This window comes from Zootermopsis nevadensis, unplaced genomic scaffold (assembly GCF_977971745.1).
Source record: "Zootermopsis nevadensis isolate Lab colony 2312 unplaced genomic scaffold, Znev_1.0 Znev_ptg000001l, whole genome shotgun sequence".
Taxonomy (NCBI): Eukaryota; Metazoa; Arthropoda; class Insecta; order Blattodea; family Termopsidae; genus Zootermopsis; species Zootermopsis nevadensis.
In genome coordinates, this window is record NW_028259133.1 from 14,730,046 (window position 1) to 14,751,165 (window position 21,120).

General features: G+C 36.1%; 2 protein-coding genes across 2 annotated transcripts; one reads left to right on the forward strand and one right to left on the reverse strand.

The window, feature by feature from the left end:
- Positions 1 to 1,596: 1,596 nt before the first annotated feature.
- On the forward strand, positions 1,597 to 7,668 carry LOC110830095 (talin rod domain-containing protein 1). The gene is made up of 6 exons (XM_022064573.2): positions 1,597 to 2,082; positions 2,612 to 3,004; positions 3,882 to 4,038; positions 4,640 to 4,852; positions 5,507 to 5,716; positions 6,418 to 7,668. Exons 2-6 carry the CDS (start codon positions 2,808 to 2,810, stop codon positions 6,745 to 6,747), a joined length of 1,107 nt encoding a protein of 368 aa, XP_021920265.2. The 5' UTR covers positions 1,597 to 2,082; positions 2,612 to 2,807; the 3' UTR covers positions 6,748 to 7,668.
- On the reverse strand, positions 7,011 to 20,801 carry emei (transmembrane protein 161-like emei). The gene is made up of 11 exons (XM_022064560.2): positions 20,622 to 20,801; positions 18,268 to 18,371; positions 17,494 to 17,644; positions 16,852 to 16,965; positions 15,702 to 15,781; positions 14,551 to 14,766; positions 13,195 to 13,311; positions 12,061 to 12,376; positions 10,887 to 10,983; positions 10,140 to 10,294; positions 7,011 to 9,072 (listed from the first exon to the last, which is right to left on the reverse strand). Exons 1-11 carry the CDS (start codon positions 20,622 to 20,624, stop codon positions 8,953 to 8,955), a joined length of 1,473 nt encoding a protein of 490 aa, XP_021920252.1. The 5' UTR covers positions 20,625 to 20,801; the 3' UTR covers positions 7,011 to 8,952.
- Between the last annotated feature and the right edge of the window lie 319 nt (positions 20,802 to 21,120).

Sequence of the window (21,120 nt, forward strand, 5' to 3'; positions counted from 1 at the left end):
ATAATTACAACCCAAGCTTGTATTGCCAAAACCATAGCTGTGTAGCTGTTATAAAAATTAAGATCCACTGTACTATGCATAAAGTTAGTCTTTAATTCAAAACAAACAGAAAATATTCAAACATTTTCATATTTTACTGTTGATAGGGCATTATACAGGCGTACTCGATACGTTTTAAAAATAACATTAATTACCATATCCTTTGACAAGATAAAAATATTCTAGCGACGAATTTACGATCCTACAGCCAGATCTTGTCACACAAAATTCCTTGCAGAACCTCGTAAGTATCTAGAAGTTGAACTGATATCTCGTATCGCCGAAATCTCAATGATTAAACAAGTGGGAAATATGAAGTTGAATAAAGCTCTCCTTAAAAATTTATAATGCTAGAGCAGTGACAGAATATGTCATAAACACGACTTTCAAATTTAAATTGTCGGAAATATATTCAATTCCTGCATTCCGTGTAAATCAAAAGAATACAGCACTGAGAATTTCGACGTACTTCGTTCTTGTGTTGTAACAACACAAAAGTAATTTTAATTTTATTATTTACGTGAAGATAGCACTGGGTGCAGCACTATGTACATAAACCTGCAGTACCATCTAGGAACAAAATTACGAACAATGTCATAAATATCTTAACAGAAGACAGACTCGCACGTTCCATAATGCCAATAAACGTGTTTCATAAGTACGTCATGAACAAATTTCTGTAAATATCTTATTAAAATAAAACATTAACATGTATTCATTACAGTTTTAATTTCTTAACTGAAAACTCTGGAAACTAATTTCACAGGTTTATGTCTCAGATACAATGTTGTGCAACCACTCATAGCAGGTTAGGAACCCCTAGCTCATTCACTTGATGAAGGGGTGGGGGAACTTTACAGAGGATGGCGACATGGATGGTCAACAGACCATACAGAGACAAACTTATGCGATGGGGACATTTAGGACCACACCCTTTAATAGCACGAACAGACAACCCAAGTCTGTGTCATAAAAATGTGCAACAATTCAAATACGTTCAACGAAAAATCTTCCTTGGTTTTCCACAGTAACTACAAGCGAAATTTTAAAAACTGCCTCAACTGTCTTCTTTTCTGATACTGTTAACAACACATAACTTCATATCAAAACGGAACACATACAGAGAAAATTTAACGTAATATAAGAAGACACGTTTCGTTGCTGTTCCTATATTAAGATAGCTAAAGTGAGAAATGCTGTGCATTACCAAGAAAATGTCTAAAGATGGTTGCTTCATCATCACATATCCAAAACAAATGTACAGCGTCACTTATAAATAAATATGGAAATATCACACATATCATGGATATAATATAAAAGCGAAACTCAAGGAACTTTTCTGTGCATATATTTGTAAAATGCTAACTCCTCCAACTTTATCCTTTCCTTTCCCTTAAACAAGCACACGTGTACATGCACATGCCACTGTAAAGGAGACATGTTGTTGGCATACTCTGAATCAGCAAGTAGCCTACCAAAACGACTGCATGCAAATATTCAGCAGTCTCCAAAACACCTAAAAGATACATACATCGTTCCCAAATACTTACAATTTAAATCCATTAGCAAACCCATTGATGCGCAAACTCAAACGGATTAACTGAACCACACACCACACCACTACTGTCACAACACGCACAGCACGTCAGACAAGATACTCATATCAACGAACTATTCAAAAATGCCAACATAGAACGAAAGTCACCAGTTAACATCGGATTTTCGATCACATTAGATCAGATTTGTTGAAGTTTCTTTTCCTTTGCTTTATTTTATTTCACTCTGTTTTCGATCAAAGCTAATTACACTGTTACCACAATTTGTATTCTTTAATAATATTTACGTATGTTCGTTGCATGTTCAAATGTGAAGAGTCGGCCTAAGCAGCACACATTAGCGTTGGTGTTGTTATTAATAAAATGTTTGTCTGAATACGTGTAGGTACGAGGGAGACCGAGGCATAGAGGGGAGGATAATATTAAAATGGATCTAAAAGGCGTAGCATGCGAGGATGTGGACTGCATTTGTCTACCTGAGAAAAAGGTTCACTGATGCACTGTTATGAACTCGGCAATAAACATACAAGTTTCATAAATGTTGTAGAACTGCTGGACTAGCTGAGCAACTATTAGCTTCTCAAGAATGGCTCTGCTCCATGGAAGTTATTATTATCAGCAGCAGCAGCATCATTAACATAATAAAATCGTGCAAAATAATTTTATAACACACACAAAGAGAAATGTGCCAAACATGGAATGCTTTAATTTACCTTTTCAGTTACTGTCCATCTAGATTTATAACAGCTAGAATCCTGTCTACAATTTTTCACTCTTTATATTTATAATAAGTTTTAAAAACACCATTAACATTTCTGCAAAATATACTGTATTCTTTACTTTTGCCTACAACTGTACTAACAAGTCATGCAGTTCATTTTGGTGCTACGGTTCACGTGCCACTTTTAATGTTCATCGAAAACAACTTACAAAAAAATTGTAAAGAAGGAAATGTTAGCAGCTTCCGTCATGTGATTGTCATCTAGCATAGTAACTATGGTCATTGCCTTTTTCAGGTCCAGAGGAATCCAGGACACCCTCACTCCTACTGTACGCATGACACATTCAACGTAACAGTAGTCTAATATCTGTCCTTGCGTCTGCAGCAGCCTTAAGAGGAAAGTAATTTACATCTTCTGCAATCATTCAACATTTTCAGTCAATTTCACACACAAATATTGTTGCGTCAGCAGGAAACACCCAGCATATGAAATGGCACCAGAACATGGACATGAAGATCAAAGACCAGAAGAATCAAAATCTGCAATGGAAAAGAACTGCCATGAACAGTCCTTGGCAGCCAACATCGAGTATTCCATGGGCTTACCAGAGGCTCGTGCACTGGCATTGACCTGTGAACTTTGTCAACATCGAATGCAGACAGTAGCTGATCTCCTCCTACTTACAAGGTAATACTTCTTTGTTTACAATTCAGTTTGAGGAAACTGTCGAAATTACTGTCCACCATTACAAAATGCATGTAAGTTTCATCTCTAAAACTAATCACCATATTTCAGAGGAAACTGGTACTGTGGGTCTGCACCAAATTCCATAATGGTCTTTTTTAATATAATCTCTTCTTTTTAAGTCCCTTAGGTCAAACTCGTTACAGTAAAGTTGCAGAGAGCATAACCCTATAAGCAAATATTCGTATGAGTACTCCAAATTGGCAAAATTTCTACCACCGCCATATTCTGCTTTGTGTATCACTTCAAGAACAGTCTGTCCAAAAAAGATTTTTTTCTTATAAACTGTGCAATGTCGTGTACTGATCCTCACTTCTGCTTCATATTTCAGAAGTACCTAGTTCCAGCTCCATTTGGGACCCAATTATCTTAATGAAACTGTTCATGTGACTGTCATAGTATACATTACAATAGGCTATAAAACAAATGCATTTATATTTTCCAATATGCACAATGCAGATGGAATAGAGAACATTAAAAAAAGGTGACCAGTGGTAGGTTATTGTGAACATAACAATGAACCTTCATGTTCAATAAAAGGTGGGGAATTGACTGCTGAGTAAGAATATATAAGCCTCTCTGCTCCATGTAGTTAGTTAGTTAATGAGCAGAAAGAACTTCTGATACAGAAAACCTAACACTATCCAGAAAGTTGAATCAAATAATTGTGACATATTATCACAGCATAAATTTCTGAAAATTATTTATTTCAGACTGCCGTCATCACAGTACACATTTCAGTTGGCAAATCTGTAATCTAGTAAATCTATTGATATAAATGAGAGAAATAAGAGTAATGAGAACATCTTATTATCTTTAGTGATACAAGACCAGTAAGAACAGCTAGTCTGTCAGTATTTGGAGAGAGCGTAGCTCGATGTCGAGAGACAGTTGCATCTCGAACCAGAGGTCTTACTGTTCTCCTTCGCGACTTGGCAGCTCTAATTCATCGAGACACAGCCACAGGTATCCAAGAGGTACAGCATGATATAATTCTATTCTTTTAAACAAAGTGTTTACAATCGTGGCACTTCATGTCACTACGTAAACATCTGGCAATAATGAATAATGTACGTACAGATATCCCAAGAATTTAAAGAACTGATAAATTTAAATATATAAAACTGAATATATTTCCAGCAACAATGTGTCTATTTGCTCTTAACATGGAAATAGTTGGTCCAGTTTCAACCAATACTAATTTAAAAAAATACTGAAATATGGCTGGTCCACTGTCTGTAAAAAGAACCCTAAAAAATTGTGATGGACTCCAATCCTTGCATAGTTTTTATATAACATTCTGCATATAGGAAATAATGATTTTCTGCCAGATCATGCTGCATCACTTACTCAGAAGCTGTTCTGATACATCATTATATATTTTTTTCTAGTCACTATTATAAGACATCATGTGATACACACTCGTATTATGAGACTGCCAGCCAGACTTTATCTCCAAGATTATTGGTTTTGCAGTTGTACAGTTGGACTGCATGTAAACTTTGATGCAAGAACAGTAAGTGCTAAGGTACACCTGCTGAAAATCACTTGTTACAACGCAATTATCATATGCGACAGATCCGGGTGTGCATTGAGGAGATCTGTGACCTGGTGGTGTCACTGACAGAGTGCTGTGCACATGCAGGCTACCTATTAGCTGTGCTTCAGGATGGTAGCTGCCCAGAGATTCCTGGACCAGTTGATCGATATCAACTCTGCAGAGCTGCAGCTGAAACTGAACACAAGACAGGCCTATTGAAGACCTACCGACTACGTACTGTCACTGCTCTGGTATGTATTATCCATGTAATCCAAGTTCAATCACCTTCATCCTTGAGGTCAACTGACGTTTTAGACAAATAATAATAACAGCTTGAGGTTTAAGCAAGATAACTTGTAGCACAGCCTAAGCACTCAACAAGGAAGCCATGTTTATATTCATTACTTTACATCCACCTACTCACCATTCATGAGCAGATTTTCACCTCGTAAGATTTGAGGTTTTCACAGCGGTGAGTATGAAGATTTCTGTCTTCTGGGTTGTTGCGCTGTGTAGTCTGGTCGATGTTAACCAACGTTTCAGAGGTCATACTGCCTCCGTCATCAAGGCGATGAGTATGAAGATTTCTGTCTTCTGGGTTGTTGCGCTGTGTAGTCTGGTCGATGTTAACCAACGTTTCAGAGGTCATACTGCCTCCGTCATTTGGGCGATCGCCCTGATGACGGAGGCAGTATGACCTCTGAAACGTTGGTAAACATAGACCAGACTACACAGCGCAACAACCCAGAAGACAGAAATCTTCATATTTTCACTTCATTTGGCACAATATAACTTCTGAAGTTGAAATACTGTCTTAACCTTTACTGTCCATGCAATGAAACTTATGCATGATCCAGTTATTCACATTGCTAAACCATTGTTCAATGGAATATTTCTGCATGTAGCAACTTACAGATATCTGCATTAGTGTAACAGAAGGAGCAAATGTGCTGACAGATGTATGCCTGAAGGCTGCAGATGAGGCTCCAGAAGACAACTTACAAGAGCAATTCCGTCTGTGTCTTAAGAGTGTTGCAGCAGCTGTCAATACATTCTGTGGCAGTATTAAATTTCTCAAAGACAGACCAACAGAAACCAACTACAGAGCTTGCCAGGTATTACACTAAACTCATAACCAATATGTTGTCCAAAAGCTATTTAACTAAGTTAACAAATTTCTAGGACAATAAATTTCACACAAGTTGAATCAGTCATGATGAGTGGCATGTTAAGTAGTGGAACCTCGATATACTGCACCTTGTTATACCGCAGCTGTAATTATGTCCCCCAATGCAATTACACATTTTACATATTTCAGATATAACGTGGGTACTAAAGCTGTCCCCCAAAACCCTCACTTTATCAAGGTTCTGCTGCATTCTTAATATGAGTTAACCCATGGAAAACAGTAGAATTCCTATGAGATAGTACAAAAGAAAAATATGTATAATTAGCACTGGGATACCATGGACCAGATGGAGAGACCAAGTGAGTGAAGAAGCAAAAACCTCTAGAACATCAGTAAACTTCAATCACACTACAGGGCACATCCCTTGAAGACAGTTATCTTCCTACTCAACACCATGAGAACCTGAAATTTCACATGGCAAACACACTTCTAGAATTGTGCTCCAGGCATTGGCCCTTCATGGGCTATAGAACTGAGGAGTTGGTCAGTCAAACACACCTCTACCAACAGTCTACAAATACCATACCAAGCTTCCGAAGTTTCTCTCCTTGCTTTTTCGCCATTATTTCATATCTTCTGTATACATTCTTTAAAAAACCACTTATCAAATGTTGTATTCTGACTCAGGTATTCGGTGAAGCCCTGACAACTGCATGTAACGCACTGGCTGTGTTTGCAACGCAAGATTCCTCACTAACAGGAACAGGAGCTAAACTGAGTCAGACAGGACGTGATACTCTGCATGCAGTACTGAGTGCATGTATGGGAGTCGTGTCTCCTTGTGTACTTGTATGTGCTGTTGTCCATGATCTTGCAACAGTCATTTCATCAGGAAGTTATAAGGGAGATGGGAAGGAAGAGAAGGCTGTGATGAGAGTGCAGCAGTGTCAAGCAGCTGTTGTTCGCAGCGCCAGCAAACTGGGACAAGCCCTAGGGAATGGTACTGACCAGAGATAAAGAAATCATTAAACAACTGAATGGTTGAACTATATGGACTTACAATGCAACAAGAAGAGGGATAATATATGGTGAAGATCAATTAATTCAGGAATATGGTCTCAAAGAAAAAGTGTAAAAATATATATTACTCAAGAATCCATAGCATATCAATTTCTGAAACAGTTGTTCTCTTTCCAGAAGGTTGTGTTAATATGCCAATACTGTTCACGGATACCAAATAATTATATATTATTCCATTTCCTTCAAATAAAATAAATAAATCTACAAAACATATTATATTATAGATTTTTGCTCTTGCCAATACAAGAAATATTTGTCAAGATACTGTCAATACTGGTTTCTAGACACATTTGATCACCATTTAACCAATTAATACCATTTCATATAATTGATAAAAGAAATAAGTGAATTAATAAGTTAAAGCAATAAATGCGTGTATGTTCATACCTGTTAATGACAGTAATTTTTGTTTTGTTAAAGTTTTCAAATATCTGATTATTTTGTCATAAGCAAATGGAAGTTCGGGTAAAACACAATTATTGGTTCTGTACAAATAAATATAATATAATTATTAATATCACACGCAACAGCAGTGAAATGTTACAGAATTTATATAAATATTCTTTGTGACTGCATACTTCATAGCTCATATGCATACACTGTAGATGATAGAGCTATTAAGAGGAAAGAGTATATTGCACAGAGACAAAAATTCTAGATTTGAAAAAGTCCATTAATATTAAAATAACACTCTGCACACATATCATAATATAACTACTCATACAATTTATACACAATTTTAAAATATTTAAATGTCAGATCTGGAAACAACAAACAAGATGTAGTTTATATAACAAAATTTAAATAATAGGCATATAAACTACACATTATTATAAAGTTTACTTTCCCACACAATAAGATATATAAAACAATAATTGCTACAAACTCCTTTGTATAGTTATGATACATGATCACTTACAAGGACATAACAGAATTTTAACACAAAAACTCTACAGTTAATCAGCCACTTGGAAGACTAAGAACATGAAGTTGCAGATTAGAGAATTAAGTTATGAAGACAAAACATGGAAGGAAATTATTTAAGACTGAATCCATTGACTTTCCTTGATATTACACTAGAATATAATGACCCCTGGCCCCTGATGCCAGCTCAGACATGAGAATACAGCACCTTGTTTGCATTCTAAACTTCAAAGTATGCAGTCACAAGCTTGAAGCAGTCAGAGTAAGAATCTGTACCTCTAGGCTCGGTGCCTGGTAGGCCAATGCTACTGCAAGGTGGAGAGCACTGAATGCTAATTTCAGGGTTTGTCAAATCATCACATAACCATTGTATTTTTCATTTCTACTTTAAAAGAAAACACCATGTCTAGAAATGTTTTATATAGAAGTTACAGACCTGACTAAGACCTAATTTTGACATAATTTTAAACATGTTATAAATCATATGAGTTTCAAGTAAATTGGAAGTCATAGAATTTTAATTATACATTTTAGATGGTTAACTGATCATAAATGGTTCTGATGCCAGTTACATCCTTCATATGCCTTGCTGTCCTCATCAAATATAAGTAATGTGCTCAGTTACTTTACATTAATATGCTCTCATTAAGCCTTGACTCTTCCAGAAATGTATCTGATTCAACAACAGTTGCTTCGGGGATTAGAAACTTGATTTTACTGTTTTACGTTCAGGACATCTATTCACATAAGTGTTTATATCAAATTTAATATTCAACAAAATATTATATAAATTGAAATGACTGCATTTTGTAATTTATTCTCCCTAATCCTTTTACAAAATAAATATATAATCATTCAAATTTCCCAAACCCACACATCCAAAGTGGCATCCATATTCTTTCTATGGCTGGCTGGCTGGCTGCATTAGTTCAAACACAATTCCTTTTTAGAGGACACTACATTTATATATCAAAATGTGTTGTGTCAACATCATCACAGCTGCTACATAAAGCAGCAGCACTTACTTCGCTTTCCTTAGACATAAGTAAACTTGGCAATAAAACACAACTATATCTCTCAATAGAATTCATAACAGATAAATTAATAAATACATTATGCTACATAACTAATGGATGAATGGATGAATGAGATGCATGGACAGAAAAAACATAAAACAATCCTTTCATTTCAATTCAGAGCATGATTATGACTACTAGATTATGAGTGACTGAAGTATGACTGATATACCATTCCTAACGAGGAAGTGGCAAACCATGCAAAACAACACCACCATGTTGCAAAGCCAAAGAGGCCTCTGAATACATCAGTTGTGAACACCTGTAACAAACAGGACTCAGTCAATAACTGTACACTTGTGAATACATCTGCAAGTCATCTGCTTCCATTTTTCCTTACAAAATAACCCACAACACAATGAGATGTTGATAAAGAACCATGTTTATTCATATTCCTTTAAAAATCTTCACATAAAATAACAGGTAAGCACATTTCAGATATAATAAGAAACAGGTAAGAGAGTGGTGGTGATGGTATTAGTAATAGTTTTACCAACATACCATCTCCATCTTCAGGGTTGAAGTGCTGAAAATAGAGACAGTATGTTTCTTTGACACATTGGTATCCGTCTACATGTGCCATGACCCAGAAGACCATCATCAGCATCTTTGTCGTGAGAACCTCAAATCTCAAAAATATTCTTTTTTTACAAACAATGCACAAATCTGTATTAAACATATTCTGCTAGAATCTATCAAAGCTCAGAATGAGGAGGGAGATTCAATATTTCATAGTAGATGGAAAAGAAAATAACATTGTTATTAGTACTTATACCAGTCAGGCTACTCTATACACAATTACATAACTTTCTGCTGAATTTCAATGATTATTTCACTATGTAAGATTTGAGGTTTTCACAGCAGTGAGTATGAAGATTTCTGTCTTCTGGGTTGTTGCGCTGTGTAGTCTGGTCGATGTTTACCAACGTTTCAGAGGTCATACTGCCTCCATCATCAGGGCGATGAAGGTTTCTGTCTTCTGGGTTGTTGCGCTGTGTAGTCTGGTCGATGTTTACCAACGTTTAAGAGGTCATACTGCCTCCATCATCAGGGCAATGATGGAGGCAGTATGACCTCTGAAACGTTGGTTAACATCGACCAGACTACACAGCGCAACAACCCAGAAGAAGAAATCTTCATTATTTCACTAGTCTGTATTTATTAATTGCTTACCTGAGTGCATTGTATCACAGCCAGCATAAAATTTTAGCATGGCAATAGGAACACAGACCTCTTAACCATAAAACACCAATTTCAACGAATGAAGAATCTACTATTCCAACTAACTTCAACAGAAACATACAACTATAATAATAATTGGTCACAAACCTGTTTAAGTGAGTCAAGTGCAAGAGTAAACTGCTTGGCAGACTGCTGTATCGACTGTTCGCCGGAAAGACTCGGTAACGGCATGAACTGGGATGGTGACTCGAAGCATTCCTCTGCTACTGGACTAACAAATAAGCCAGACCAACTGTAGTTACCTAGAAAAATGAGTCTTGATCAAAATATTTGTTAAAAGTTGAGATTAACTGGAAATGGCTGATTGAAAAATTATCAACCTTGATGGAATAATGTTGGATATAATTGTATTTGTAGTTGATAATAACAATAAGAAATGCATACATAATATTGAATAATGAAAGTTGAGGGGAGAAAACCACCTATGAGACCCCAGGTAAAGAAAAGCAGTTAACATTAAGATGAATAATTTATAAAAAAAAGACATGAGGATGTAAATTAATTTATCTGGCACAGGATATGTCTAGTGCCAAGCTGTTGTGGACATGATAATTATCCAAAAGGTTCCATAAAAGGCAAGTAATTTCTATGATGAGATGAGAGACTGACAGCTTCTCAATGACACTACTCCAAATAATTACTTACTTAACCTCAAAACAAGTGAAATAACAAACCATTTGGTTTTCTTGTGTAAATATGGCAAAGTTCTGAAGGAAATACTGGTAAACAGCTCACAATTCCTAATTATCTAAATGACACAATATATTTGTTAAAAGAATATGAAAACAAAAGTCTTGAGTCTAGTTAATAGGAACAGGAAGAACTGATACTCACCCAGAGTTTTATACATAAATGTCAAATAAAGGCACAGAATGAGTGGAGCCACAAACTGTAGTGTTACCACACACAAGTAGTAGAAAACAGCTGCAATCTGTTAGAGAGAGAAAATATTAATATACTGCCACTTTATAATTGTAATGAATTTTAAGATGTAATTTAGGACACTTCAAAATAATATAGTTCTCACTGAATATTTACAACTGATGCAGCCAACAAATCACCACTTTTCTAGTATTATTTAGATTTGAAAATACAGCAAATAATATCAACAAAACCATGTGAATGAATTTGTGTGTTAGATTGCTTGGGAATATTGAAACTGCCTTGCATATCTGACTACTTTGTTTGCATACATATGAGAAATCAGAGCACCTATACTTATACCAAAACTGAACCACTTCTTTAATCACATTACTCCTGTCCTGCTTTAAAAAAGTGGATATATTCTGAGAGAAGACAATGTAAAGTGAATTAATCATTGTTCCAAGAATGTAAACCTTGTTTCCTAGTGTAAGAGGAAGGATGTGTCCCACACCCCTTGCTTCACACATCACACTTTGAAATAATTATTGTGAAGTTAATTTTATTGATGAATATACATCAAATATCATTCTTTTATCACAGTGCTTTACTTGCTCATTATGGAAACATAAAATCAATATAACAGTACCCCACTTTTAGGTCAGCAACAGTAATATATGTTTTCAAAGTCAGTGCAGTTCTAGATATTTTTCATAGCAGTCTCATTAAAGAAAACAACTTTCTTACAAGTGATAAATTACCGTGAAAACCATGTGTTATTTTGGTACAAAAAGTAAACAGAGAAGTATGCGTGCCTTCTGGAATCCCTCATCTTCATTCTAGAAGCAGGACTCCAAAGATGACTCTCTCCTATGCATCAAGTAGTCCAGCAAAACTTCACCATTGTTTCAGAGGAGCTTACTGCCCCCATCACCATTACCCTCACTAAACATAGCTATATCCCAGAAGACAGTTATCTTCACAAAGGCTGTATGCTCTTCTGAAATGCTAGTATCTACCTACAAGACCACGTTGCATCACAACCAAAATACCAACACTGGCATCTTTGCCGCTGTAAGAACTTCAAACAAATGTGTCACAAGAATTTTTCCAAAAGGAAATTTACAACAATATGAAAACAACAAACCTTCTTTTGAAGCTCTATGTTAGTTATCCTGCCTGCCTCTTTTTTCTGTTCCTGAATCCGATGGTATGCCATATTAAGATATGCCTGTAGATATGTTGGCATAAGTGCAAGCCGTAGCAGGACTGCAGCAACAATCATGATGAGCCGCATGGTCTCAAATGCATGCTCAGTCAACAGGGGAGTCGCCATACCATGGAAGATCCTGTTGGTCAAGTAGTCTCTGCTCACCGGCTTCACCCACAGAAGCACCAATATAAATGGTGATGCAAAGCTAGTGTTCAGTAGATACCTCTGTAGCCTGTTTTCACTGCAATACCTGCACAGCAACACAAAGCAAGAAATTTCACAGTAATGCATATCAGATGCTTTCATGACAGGCATGAAGTCCTGCCATCTGCAGCTGTTACTAGTTTTCTTGCTAATTATGCTATGAGGACTTGCATCTTCATACAATACTCCATGTCACAGGTTATAAATTCTCCTCCTCAAGACATTTCCAGTTTGAGTGCACCATCTGACAACACCTCTCCATCTAACTTTACCTCCCCAAAACTCATTCTCCTCAAATTCTTCTGATGGTCTACCTTCCCTCTGTAACATCTTCCTAACTTGTTGCTCCCATCCAGCACTAATTAGACAGGAAGCTGAGTGGGCCCGAGCCAGCCTAGACGCAGAGACACGAAGAAAAATCCTCTGCCCCTGTTCAGGATCAAACCCCAGTAGTCCAGTCCACAGTCAGTCACTATACTGACTGATCTACCCTGGCTATACACAAATTATAAAACTTTCCAAAATTGGTAAAAAAAAAAAACAATTAAAAAAATTCCGAAAAATTCCAAAATTTCTGGAGCCAGTCATAATACCAGTCTTCTCCTTGTACACTGGACACAGTTGCAAGGAAGTTAATGTACGAGTTATCAAATCTGATTTTCAAGTAGAATTATTAGACACTATTGGTAAAACATACGATATAAAGAACTTACATATTTAAATGTGAACTAGGACCAGTCATATGTTCAAATTAATATATGTCTAATTTACCCTCTTTAAAACTATTTAATGGGGTACAATTACTTGTCTCTGACATTTGTGGCATTAAGCACTAATACATGAATTCTGTATAATTTCCAGTACCTGAGTGAATCCCAGTGCATTTTTGCCATACGCAGACCAGGAAAAGTGAACAGTGCTCCCAAAAGGGCACACCACAGGGCCAAGAAGAACTTCAATACTATTTTTGATGCAGGACCCCTGGAATTAGTACAAAAACTTCTACTATATGATACACAAACTGCACAGTTTTCAGTAAAACACTTGATCATACCAATCAGTAACACAACCTAACACAGATGTTATAATGACATCATAAGGTAGGTAGCATGCATCAAATTCTTAGTGTATTACTGAAATCCTCTTGATTTTGTGCTAAAGGCCATGAATTTCAGACAAGTATGTAGTTACAGGATAAAGCAATGTTTCTATTTTATACTTTCAATGTAATAAGCAATAACCTATAATTTCATAGGACTTCAAACTTCAATTTTATTGCCACCAAAGAACTTTTTTAATCTTGCACAATTTCTGTTGAGTTAGTAGGGATAACTTAGCGATCCAATACAGCAATAACAAATTTTATAATTTCAATTATTCCCAAAAGATCTGGCCAACCCTCTGATTTTTCTAGACCAAGCACAAAGCTGTGTCCCGCACTGTAGCCGCGCAGTCTGAGGCATCATGCTTCAGAATGGAATGCGCGCTGGTTCGAGTCTCGGGGGAGAAGAAATTTTCTCATGAGCTTTCGACCAGTGCATGGGACCAGTGCCAACCCAGCATCGTGAGGAAATTAGGGAGCTACAATGAGTAGCGTAATCCGGTCAGGAAAGCTAGTAGTGGCTGGGGGTTCGTTGTGCTGACCACACGTCACCCTATATCTGGTTGGATGATCGTTCACCTTTGCTTAGGCATGTGAACGTGAGGCCAGCAGTCAAGCTAGTCGGCTTTGGCTCTCTGGAGCTGTTACGCCACAGATTTAATTTTTTTTTAAGCACAAAGCTGTAGCAATGCCATATGGCACTTCAGAATTTGGCAGTTTGGTAGATGAAGTTATGAATTACTTTTTCCAGCACAGATTGTCCTACTGTAATATCCATATATGGTGTTAGGGATCTGAGATGGAAGGTATGTAAAAGTTTCTATTTTACTGTGAAATCTGAATGAGTACTTCAAAGCAAGAACTTTGAAGTGTAGTATAATAACATGCAACTATATTCTACTGCCAGTTTTCGTGTAGACAAATTATAGTAAAAACTACAGTGGTAATGATTCATAATGGTAAGCCACATGAAGAATCAGGTTCAGGCCCACCTATACACAAATGAACTGAAAATTTAGACAGCAAAGGGAATAAAGAGGAACAAGACATGAAATGTCACAATTTTTATTCACATGAACAATACCATAATCTAATACATATGAGGAAACAATACTTACGATGAATCGAGGCCCTGCATCTCCAAAAATGCAGCTGCACTCTCATTGAAGCTTGTGTAAGCTGTATTCAGCCCCAACTCTAGAGAATTTTCATCAACTATAAGGATCACCATGACAATTAACAAGTAAGCAAATGCTGTTATGATAACAGTTGACCGTTCACCCACTGACTCCTGACTCTGGAAGTATTGATATGTCAGTGAGAGAAGCAGTTTACTGGAGAAACAGGTTAAGGTATATATAAGACTGTATATACAGAACGTCGCAGAAAGATGTATACACACATTCAATAAATGAAATAAAGACATTTTAACAAAGCATTGGCACTTAATAAATTAGCAAATCTAGCGTAGGTGTTCATAATGGCCGCCGCCCATGTCTTCTCTAAACATAACACAAGGAGATCAATAACAATTTTAGTATTCTATGTTACAATATGTATATATATTTTTGGGACACTCTGAATGTATTTCACTTGACATCTTGTTTTCAAAACTATGAGGCAAAGTGCTATACAGTTTGTTTTTAAAACCTGATTCAAACTTAAAATCAATAACACATTTGAAAGGATTAAAATATACAGAAAAAGATGGACACACCATGTAGAGCCTCTGTGAAAAGGCAGGTAACTCAGAGTACATGGGGAAAAGTAGAACGATGACCAACCAGGTGTTGGAAAGAGGCTGATATGCGTAATCCATTATCTATGCTGTAAAGACAGGAAGATGGAATAAGACAGTGTTGCACTGAAACTTTATAAACTCTAAAACTTGAAAATATTACTATTTAACATAAATCAATATAATAATTTACAGTGTCATGTTTTCCCACATACCCATCATTAATCACTCCTTTCCATATAATTCTATTTCTACAAATTTTTCCAACAATGAAGAACAAATTAAATAAATCATAGCCTCATATATTTCTACACTTGAGTGTATTGCCTAATTCCTGTGCACAAACCATAAATACAAAATGAGAAGCACTTTAACACTTATGGGAGGATGTACACTTGAACACATATAACAATCTAAACCTCATAGTGAATTGCGATTTTTATCTTAATATTACAATATTTCTGGAAAGCAGCAAATAACAGAGAGTAGCATAAGGGTTAGAACACAAACAAAACGTTTATGGAAGGATACAATGAAAATCCAACAACTAAAGAACACCATAACATACTGAGATTCACTTCATCTTTAGGAGGTGCTAATGCATGATACACCTACAACAAACAAAAGAATTCAACTTAGATGACAGATTTTCTGCTGCCATAAACATTGAAAACCCTATAATGATTTCACAGTGTAAAAAAGAATCTCTAGTCTAGAATACTGTAAAATTATTATTAGAAATGTGAAAGAAGAATTGTCATTCTGCATATTCATACAGCAAATAATTAATCAATTAGAAGCTGACACTAATCCTTTACAGCTAGATTTATGGACACCACTGACAGCCCCACGTAAGAATTTCACAATACGATTACCACCCAGATGCAAATTTTAACATACATTATGTATTTATTTAGTTTAATATGATACTGGACTCTAGTAAACATAGCACCTCACACAATTTTTTAGTATGTCACATTTTTTAAATAGCACACCCCACAGCACCACACTCTGATTCTTTTTGAGAAAAAATAAGTATTATCTGCTGATAGATGCAATTTAAAATGCAGTAAAAATATGGTGAATCTTCTGCTGTAAACTAATTGTATGGAGTAGATTCCTTGAAAAGCTAATAGTAACTTCAATTGCTCAAAAAAATCCCTGCCATTTTTATAGAAACCACAAGGTCATTACTTTGTTTATAACAGCCCATACTGAACTTCATCCTAAGCCAGTTAAATCCACTCCACAACCTCCCATCCCATTTTCTTAAGACCCATCTTGGTGTCATTCTTCCACCTTCATGACCACCTCTCATCCTCCATTTTATAACACTAATGATATCTGGTAAAGAATACAATGAATAAGCTTCCTTATTATGCAGTATTTTCTATTCTCTTACTATGCCCTTGGTCCTAGGTATATACATATTCTCATCTCTGATTAGTGCCGTAAGACAGGCACACCAGACTTGGAAACAGATTATCTGACAGAATGCAGTACAAAGGAACAACACAATGGATGGATTTAAGTGAAGATTCCCAATGTGTGCTTTCTGCAACATCTGTACACAATGAAGGAAGCATAACATCATGAGAAGATTTCAAAGGTCAGGTGAAAATGTTATTCATAATTTGACTTTCTAAACATATAACTATCTCAAAGAACATTCATTACTAACCTCTGTTAAAATATATACAACAGATGAATACACTGCAAAGTCTAACAGCCACTGGTACTCAGAATAAAACTTCAGATGAACAACATCTAATGCAGTCACTTTGGAAGTCTCCAACTAGACAAACAGCAAAAAATGTCTTTCATTAGCGATGCCATCTCCAAATATCCTGCTTATTAACATGCAAATTATGTGAATAAATATCCTTTACCATCATCCAGTGAGGCCCTGACCACGGTGCTTAAAAAGCCCAACTCTAAGGGCAATATCCTAAATAAAGAGCTAAAACAACAAGCTTTCTGGAAATTGAAGAGGTCAATACTCTTTACAGATCAACAGACTCTGTGAGACCAGAGATCTAAAGGGAGGCCTTGATTATGGCCACCAAAAAGAAACCCCAAAACTTTTCACAATTTCACCATTTGGGGAAGCATTTCCTAAACCAGGTGATTATCGCATCTCGCTAAGTAGGAAGATACTATGCTCTGTTGTAGGCAGAGGGCTACTGGCAGATTAGAATGGGGAAGCACAAAACACTAGATAATGGTCATAGTGTAACAGTCACCTTGTCCACCCCATTTATTCACATTACATTCATCACATTAACAACATAATACATTTAAAGTCCATAAAATTATAAAAAACCTTAATGTCCAAATTCCGTGGAATGTGGAAAGTTTCAGCTGTCTTTCCATTTTCATTGTTCCTTCCACTTTTCTTTCCCTTTGATTTATCTTTAGGGACACCAGCTAGAGCTCGGAGCTCTTCATCTGTTGGATACAGATACCGCACCAACCTACAAGATAATAACATGTCAATTTTAATATAACCCACGAAGCAGACAAAAATGAAGAAAACCCTCAGAAAATAACATGTTCCAACAGGCCCATGTCACAAAACTATCAGAAATGTATCTAAGTTACTAACTAAACCAAACATCTAATGAAGCAACTAATTCCATGCAATAGAATCCTCCTTGAGATACTGACAATAAACTTAGCTAGTCAATAAATTCTTGAAGGTTCATTACCGTGTTCACAGGAGCCTGCAAGACCAAGCCCCATGAAACATTCTGTAACATGCTGGTTTCTTATGGCAAGAAGTTGCTAGTCTGCCCACCTAACTCCTACACTAAAGGACCTTTGACTGCTTACACAATACATTCACACTTACACATCACACACCACAAAGCACGCTTAGTTTGCATGTGTAAAGATGACATTCATTATACTACACATTTTAAAATCCATATACTTTATTATCTAATTTCATTAGTAGCACATTATTTTAACATTTAATTGAAAATGGAAGACTAGAAAAATTGTAGAAGCATCACTTTTCAGTGCGTTATGAAGCATGAAAGTACAGTATACTACAATAATAAGAATATTTAAAATTAAAACTAAAACAAATGCTTACCCAGTGGAACAAAGGATCCATCTTGCTAAAGAATAATGTGGCCCCAACTTCTGTATGATACTTACCATTACTAAGGTAATGACAAGCTGGGTCCCAAGTAATGCCTGAAACATTAACTCTTCATAAACTTTCTGCCAACTGTAAAATGATTCACTCAATGAAATAAAATATGAATCTTAATTATAAAATGTTATAAAAAATAAAATAATGTATAAAAATTAATTAGTTGGAATATTAGGCAAATCTCTCGATCCAAACCCATGATACAAGTATCATTATTACACATTCAAAATTGGATTATCTTTAAAATATCATGAATGTCTTTGCCAACCTAAACAAATGGTTTAAAGCTAACAAACTGACACTAAATTTATATAAATAAACTACATAAAAATTTCTACTAAGAACAAGACACGTCCCAGTTTAAATACAGGAATATAATAAAATAGAATAGAACAGAATAGAATAGAATTTATTTACATTCAATAGATCCTTCATATGCCTAAGCCAAGGATGTAGAACAGGTCATAGCACAAATACAATACTTGTTTCTAGTACAAATACATAGTTATATAAAAACCATCACCATTATTACTTACATGTATTTATAATAGTTGGGACTTTCTGGGTGATGTAAATTCTTCTACTGAGTAGAAGGAGTGAGATAGGAGATACTCTTTTAAAGCTGGATTAAACAATTTTATATTGTGATTTAAACTTTTGATAGTAGGTGGAAGATTATTGAATAACTTCATTCCAGTACAGTAAACTCCTTTTTCATATTTCTTGAGGTTAGAATTTGACACATGAAGGTTGTATATGTATCTTGTTCTTATATTGTGGATATGTGAATTTGTTTGAAATGTTTCCATGTTATCCATTACAAATGATAATAGTGAGAGCAAGAATTGGGTAGTGGAAGAACATTAAACTTCTTAAATAATTCCCTACAAGAGGCTCTCCTTTTAGTGCTTACCATTATTCTAATGATTCTCTTCTGAATGTAAAATACTTTTTCCTGTCCATTGAATTTCCCCAAAAATCCTTTGAAATCTTGTGCCACCTAAAAAGACTGCATTTTCTCCAAAAATGTTGCTGAATAATTAAACCAAAATGAATAACAACTCCCCAACATTCCCAAAATTGACAGAACTTGCTTAGACAGGAGAACTCTCCCAAATCACTTTAATTATTTTAGGAGTGGCAAAAAGTAGTCCAGATCACATGTCAAATTAAAAACAAAAATAACAAATACATAAATAACTGTAAAGTAGCAAAACTTCTTCCAGTGCAATGTCTTACTATATCCAATTACCCTCTTTCAACTATACAGGTTGCATATCAAAATGTCTCAGGTTGATAGAAAAGAATGTCAAGGTGGTTGTGGCCTATTTTAAAGTACTGTCCTGGAATGTGGAACAAGTATTTTTGATTTTATATAACATATAAATTGCTTATAGGAGCTCAGTCAATTTTGTGACTGACTATAGACTGATGACCGTGTTCGATCTCCGACAGGGTCAGACGATTTTTCCGCTAGCCTCTGCATCCACACTCCTGTCCACTGAGCACTGCGGTCCTTTCCCAGTGGTAAACCGCAGCCAGAGCATGATGCTGACTACTCACATCTATCTAGCGTCCCCAAGCGCATACATGGTGTGTAGCAGGACAGCTTTAATTTTTACATAATTTGCTTATACTCATGATCCACTAAGGTGTAATTGTCCAGGAGTCAGTGGTACCAGAAACACAGCATTAACATGCTGTACCAGAGTATATTATAAAATCAGCAGGTGTTCCATAGCCATGCACTTATAAAGATGAATTTACACATCAGTTTAGTGTAAAGATTAATGATTTGAAGACTGTATTTCTGTAGTTTATGCCACAAGAATGTCTGAATTTCCCAATATTGACTGCCTACTGCTATATCTCACCTACCCTTATCTGTATCACTTTTCTTTCCAACTCACTCCTTTATGTAGAGTATGAGCCAGGATGGCTCAGTCAGTATCGTGACCAGCTATGGGCTGGATGACGAGGGCTCGATCCCCGATAAGGGCCCTCTGTCCTCTGCGTCAAGACCAGTTTTGAAGCCCAGCCAGCCTCCTATTCAGAGGGTAAAGAGTGGCCAGGGCGTGATGCTGACCACTCACCCCCATCTAGTGCTGAGGTCAAGAATGAGAAGTAGCTATACTACTCTCCCCCCCCCCCCAAGCGCTTATATGGCGTGTAGCGGGACTGATTTACTGATTGTATTTTACGTAGAGTGGTCTCTTGCACGAAATTCACGTTTTGTTGTTAATGTGCGCCACATTTCTTCTAAAACCTGTACTGCAACATAATCTACTTACCATTTTCGAAAAAAAAGTTGGATTAGTTCCCTATGAACCACTGATAAACATGACTAACTAAGGTTTGAAAAAAAGACGGGGAAAATACTCTACATTTCGCAGCTAGCTATTCAACTATTAAACTAATTAATTATGCTGTTTAATACAGTACTAACAGAGATAATACCAACACACAAACTACCACAGGTAATTCCAAAGTACATATCGGTGTTAAATGTTGGCAACGCACGTGTTCTGTGACTAAAGCTTAGCTACCAAATATATCGCCACAGAGAATATAACCACATTGCGGACCGCACGTAAACATAGCACATGTAAAAAGTTGTAGAACAGATGTATTCTTAGCCCAACAGCTTCGCGTTTCAGTTGATGGCATCACAATTTCAGGTTCTTGCTTCCAGAATTCCACCTCCACCTTTTGCACATCCTGCAGAAATTCTGTTTTCCTAATTATCTCAAAAGTCTTGTTCCATTAAATTATTTCGGGAGTATCCTGGAA

Coding starts and splice junctions, on each gene's coding strand:
- LOC110830095 (XM_022064573.2), top strand. CDS start 2,808: ATGGCACCAGAACATGGACATGAAGATCAAAGACCAGAAGAATCAAAA. Junction 4,039..4,639: donor CAGCCACAGGTATCCAAGAG/GTACAGCATGAT, acceptor CATATGCGACAG/ATCCGGGTGTGCATTGAGGA. Junction 4,853..5,506: donor TACGTACTGTCACTGCTCTG/GTATGTATTATC, acceptor TTCTGCATGTAG/CAACTTACAGATATCTGCAT.
- emei (XM_022064560.2), bottom strand. Junction 17,645..18,267: donor TGGATCCTTTGTTCCACTGG/GTAAGCATTTGT, acceptor ATTATCTTGTAG/GTTGGTGCGGTATCTGTATC. Junction 15,782..16,851: donor TTGTATATATTTTAACAGAG/GTTAGTAATGAA, acceptor TGTTTGTTGTAG/GTGTATCATGCATTAGCACC.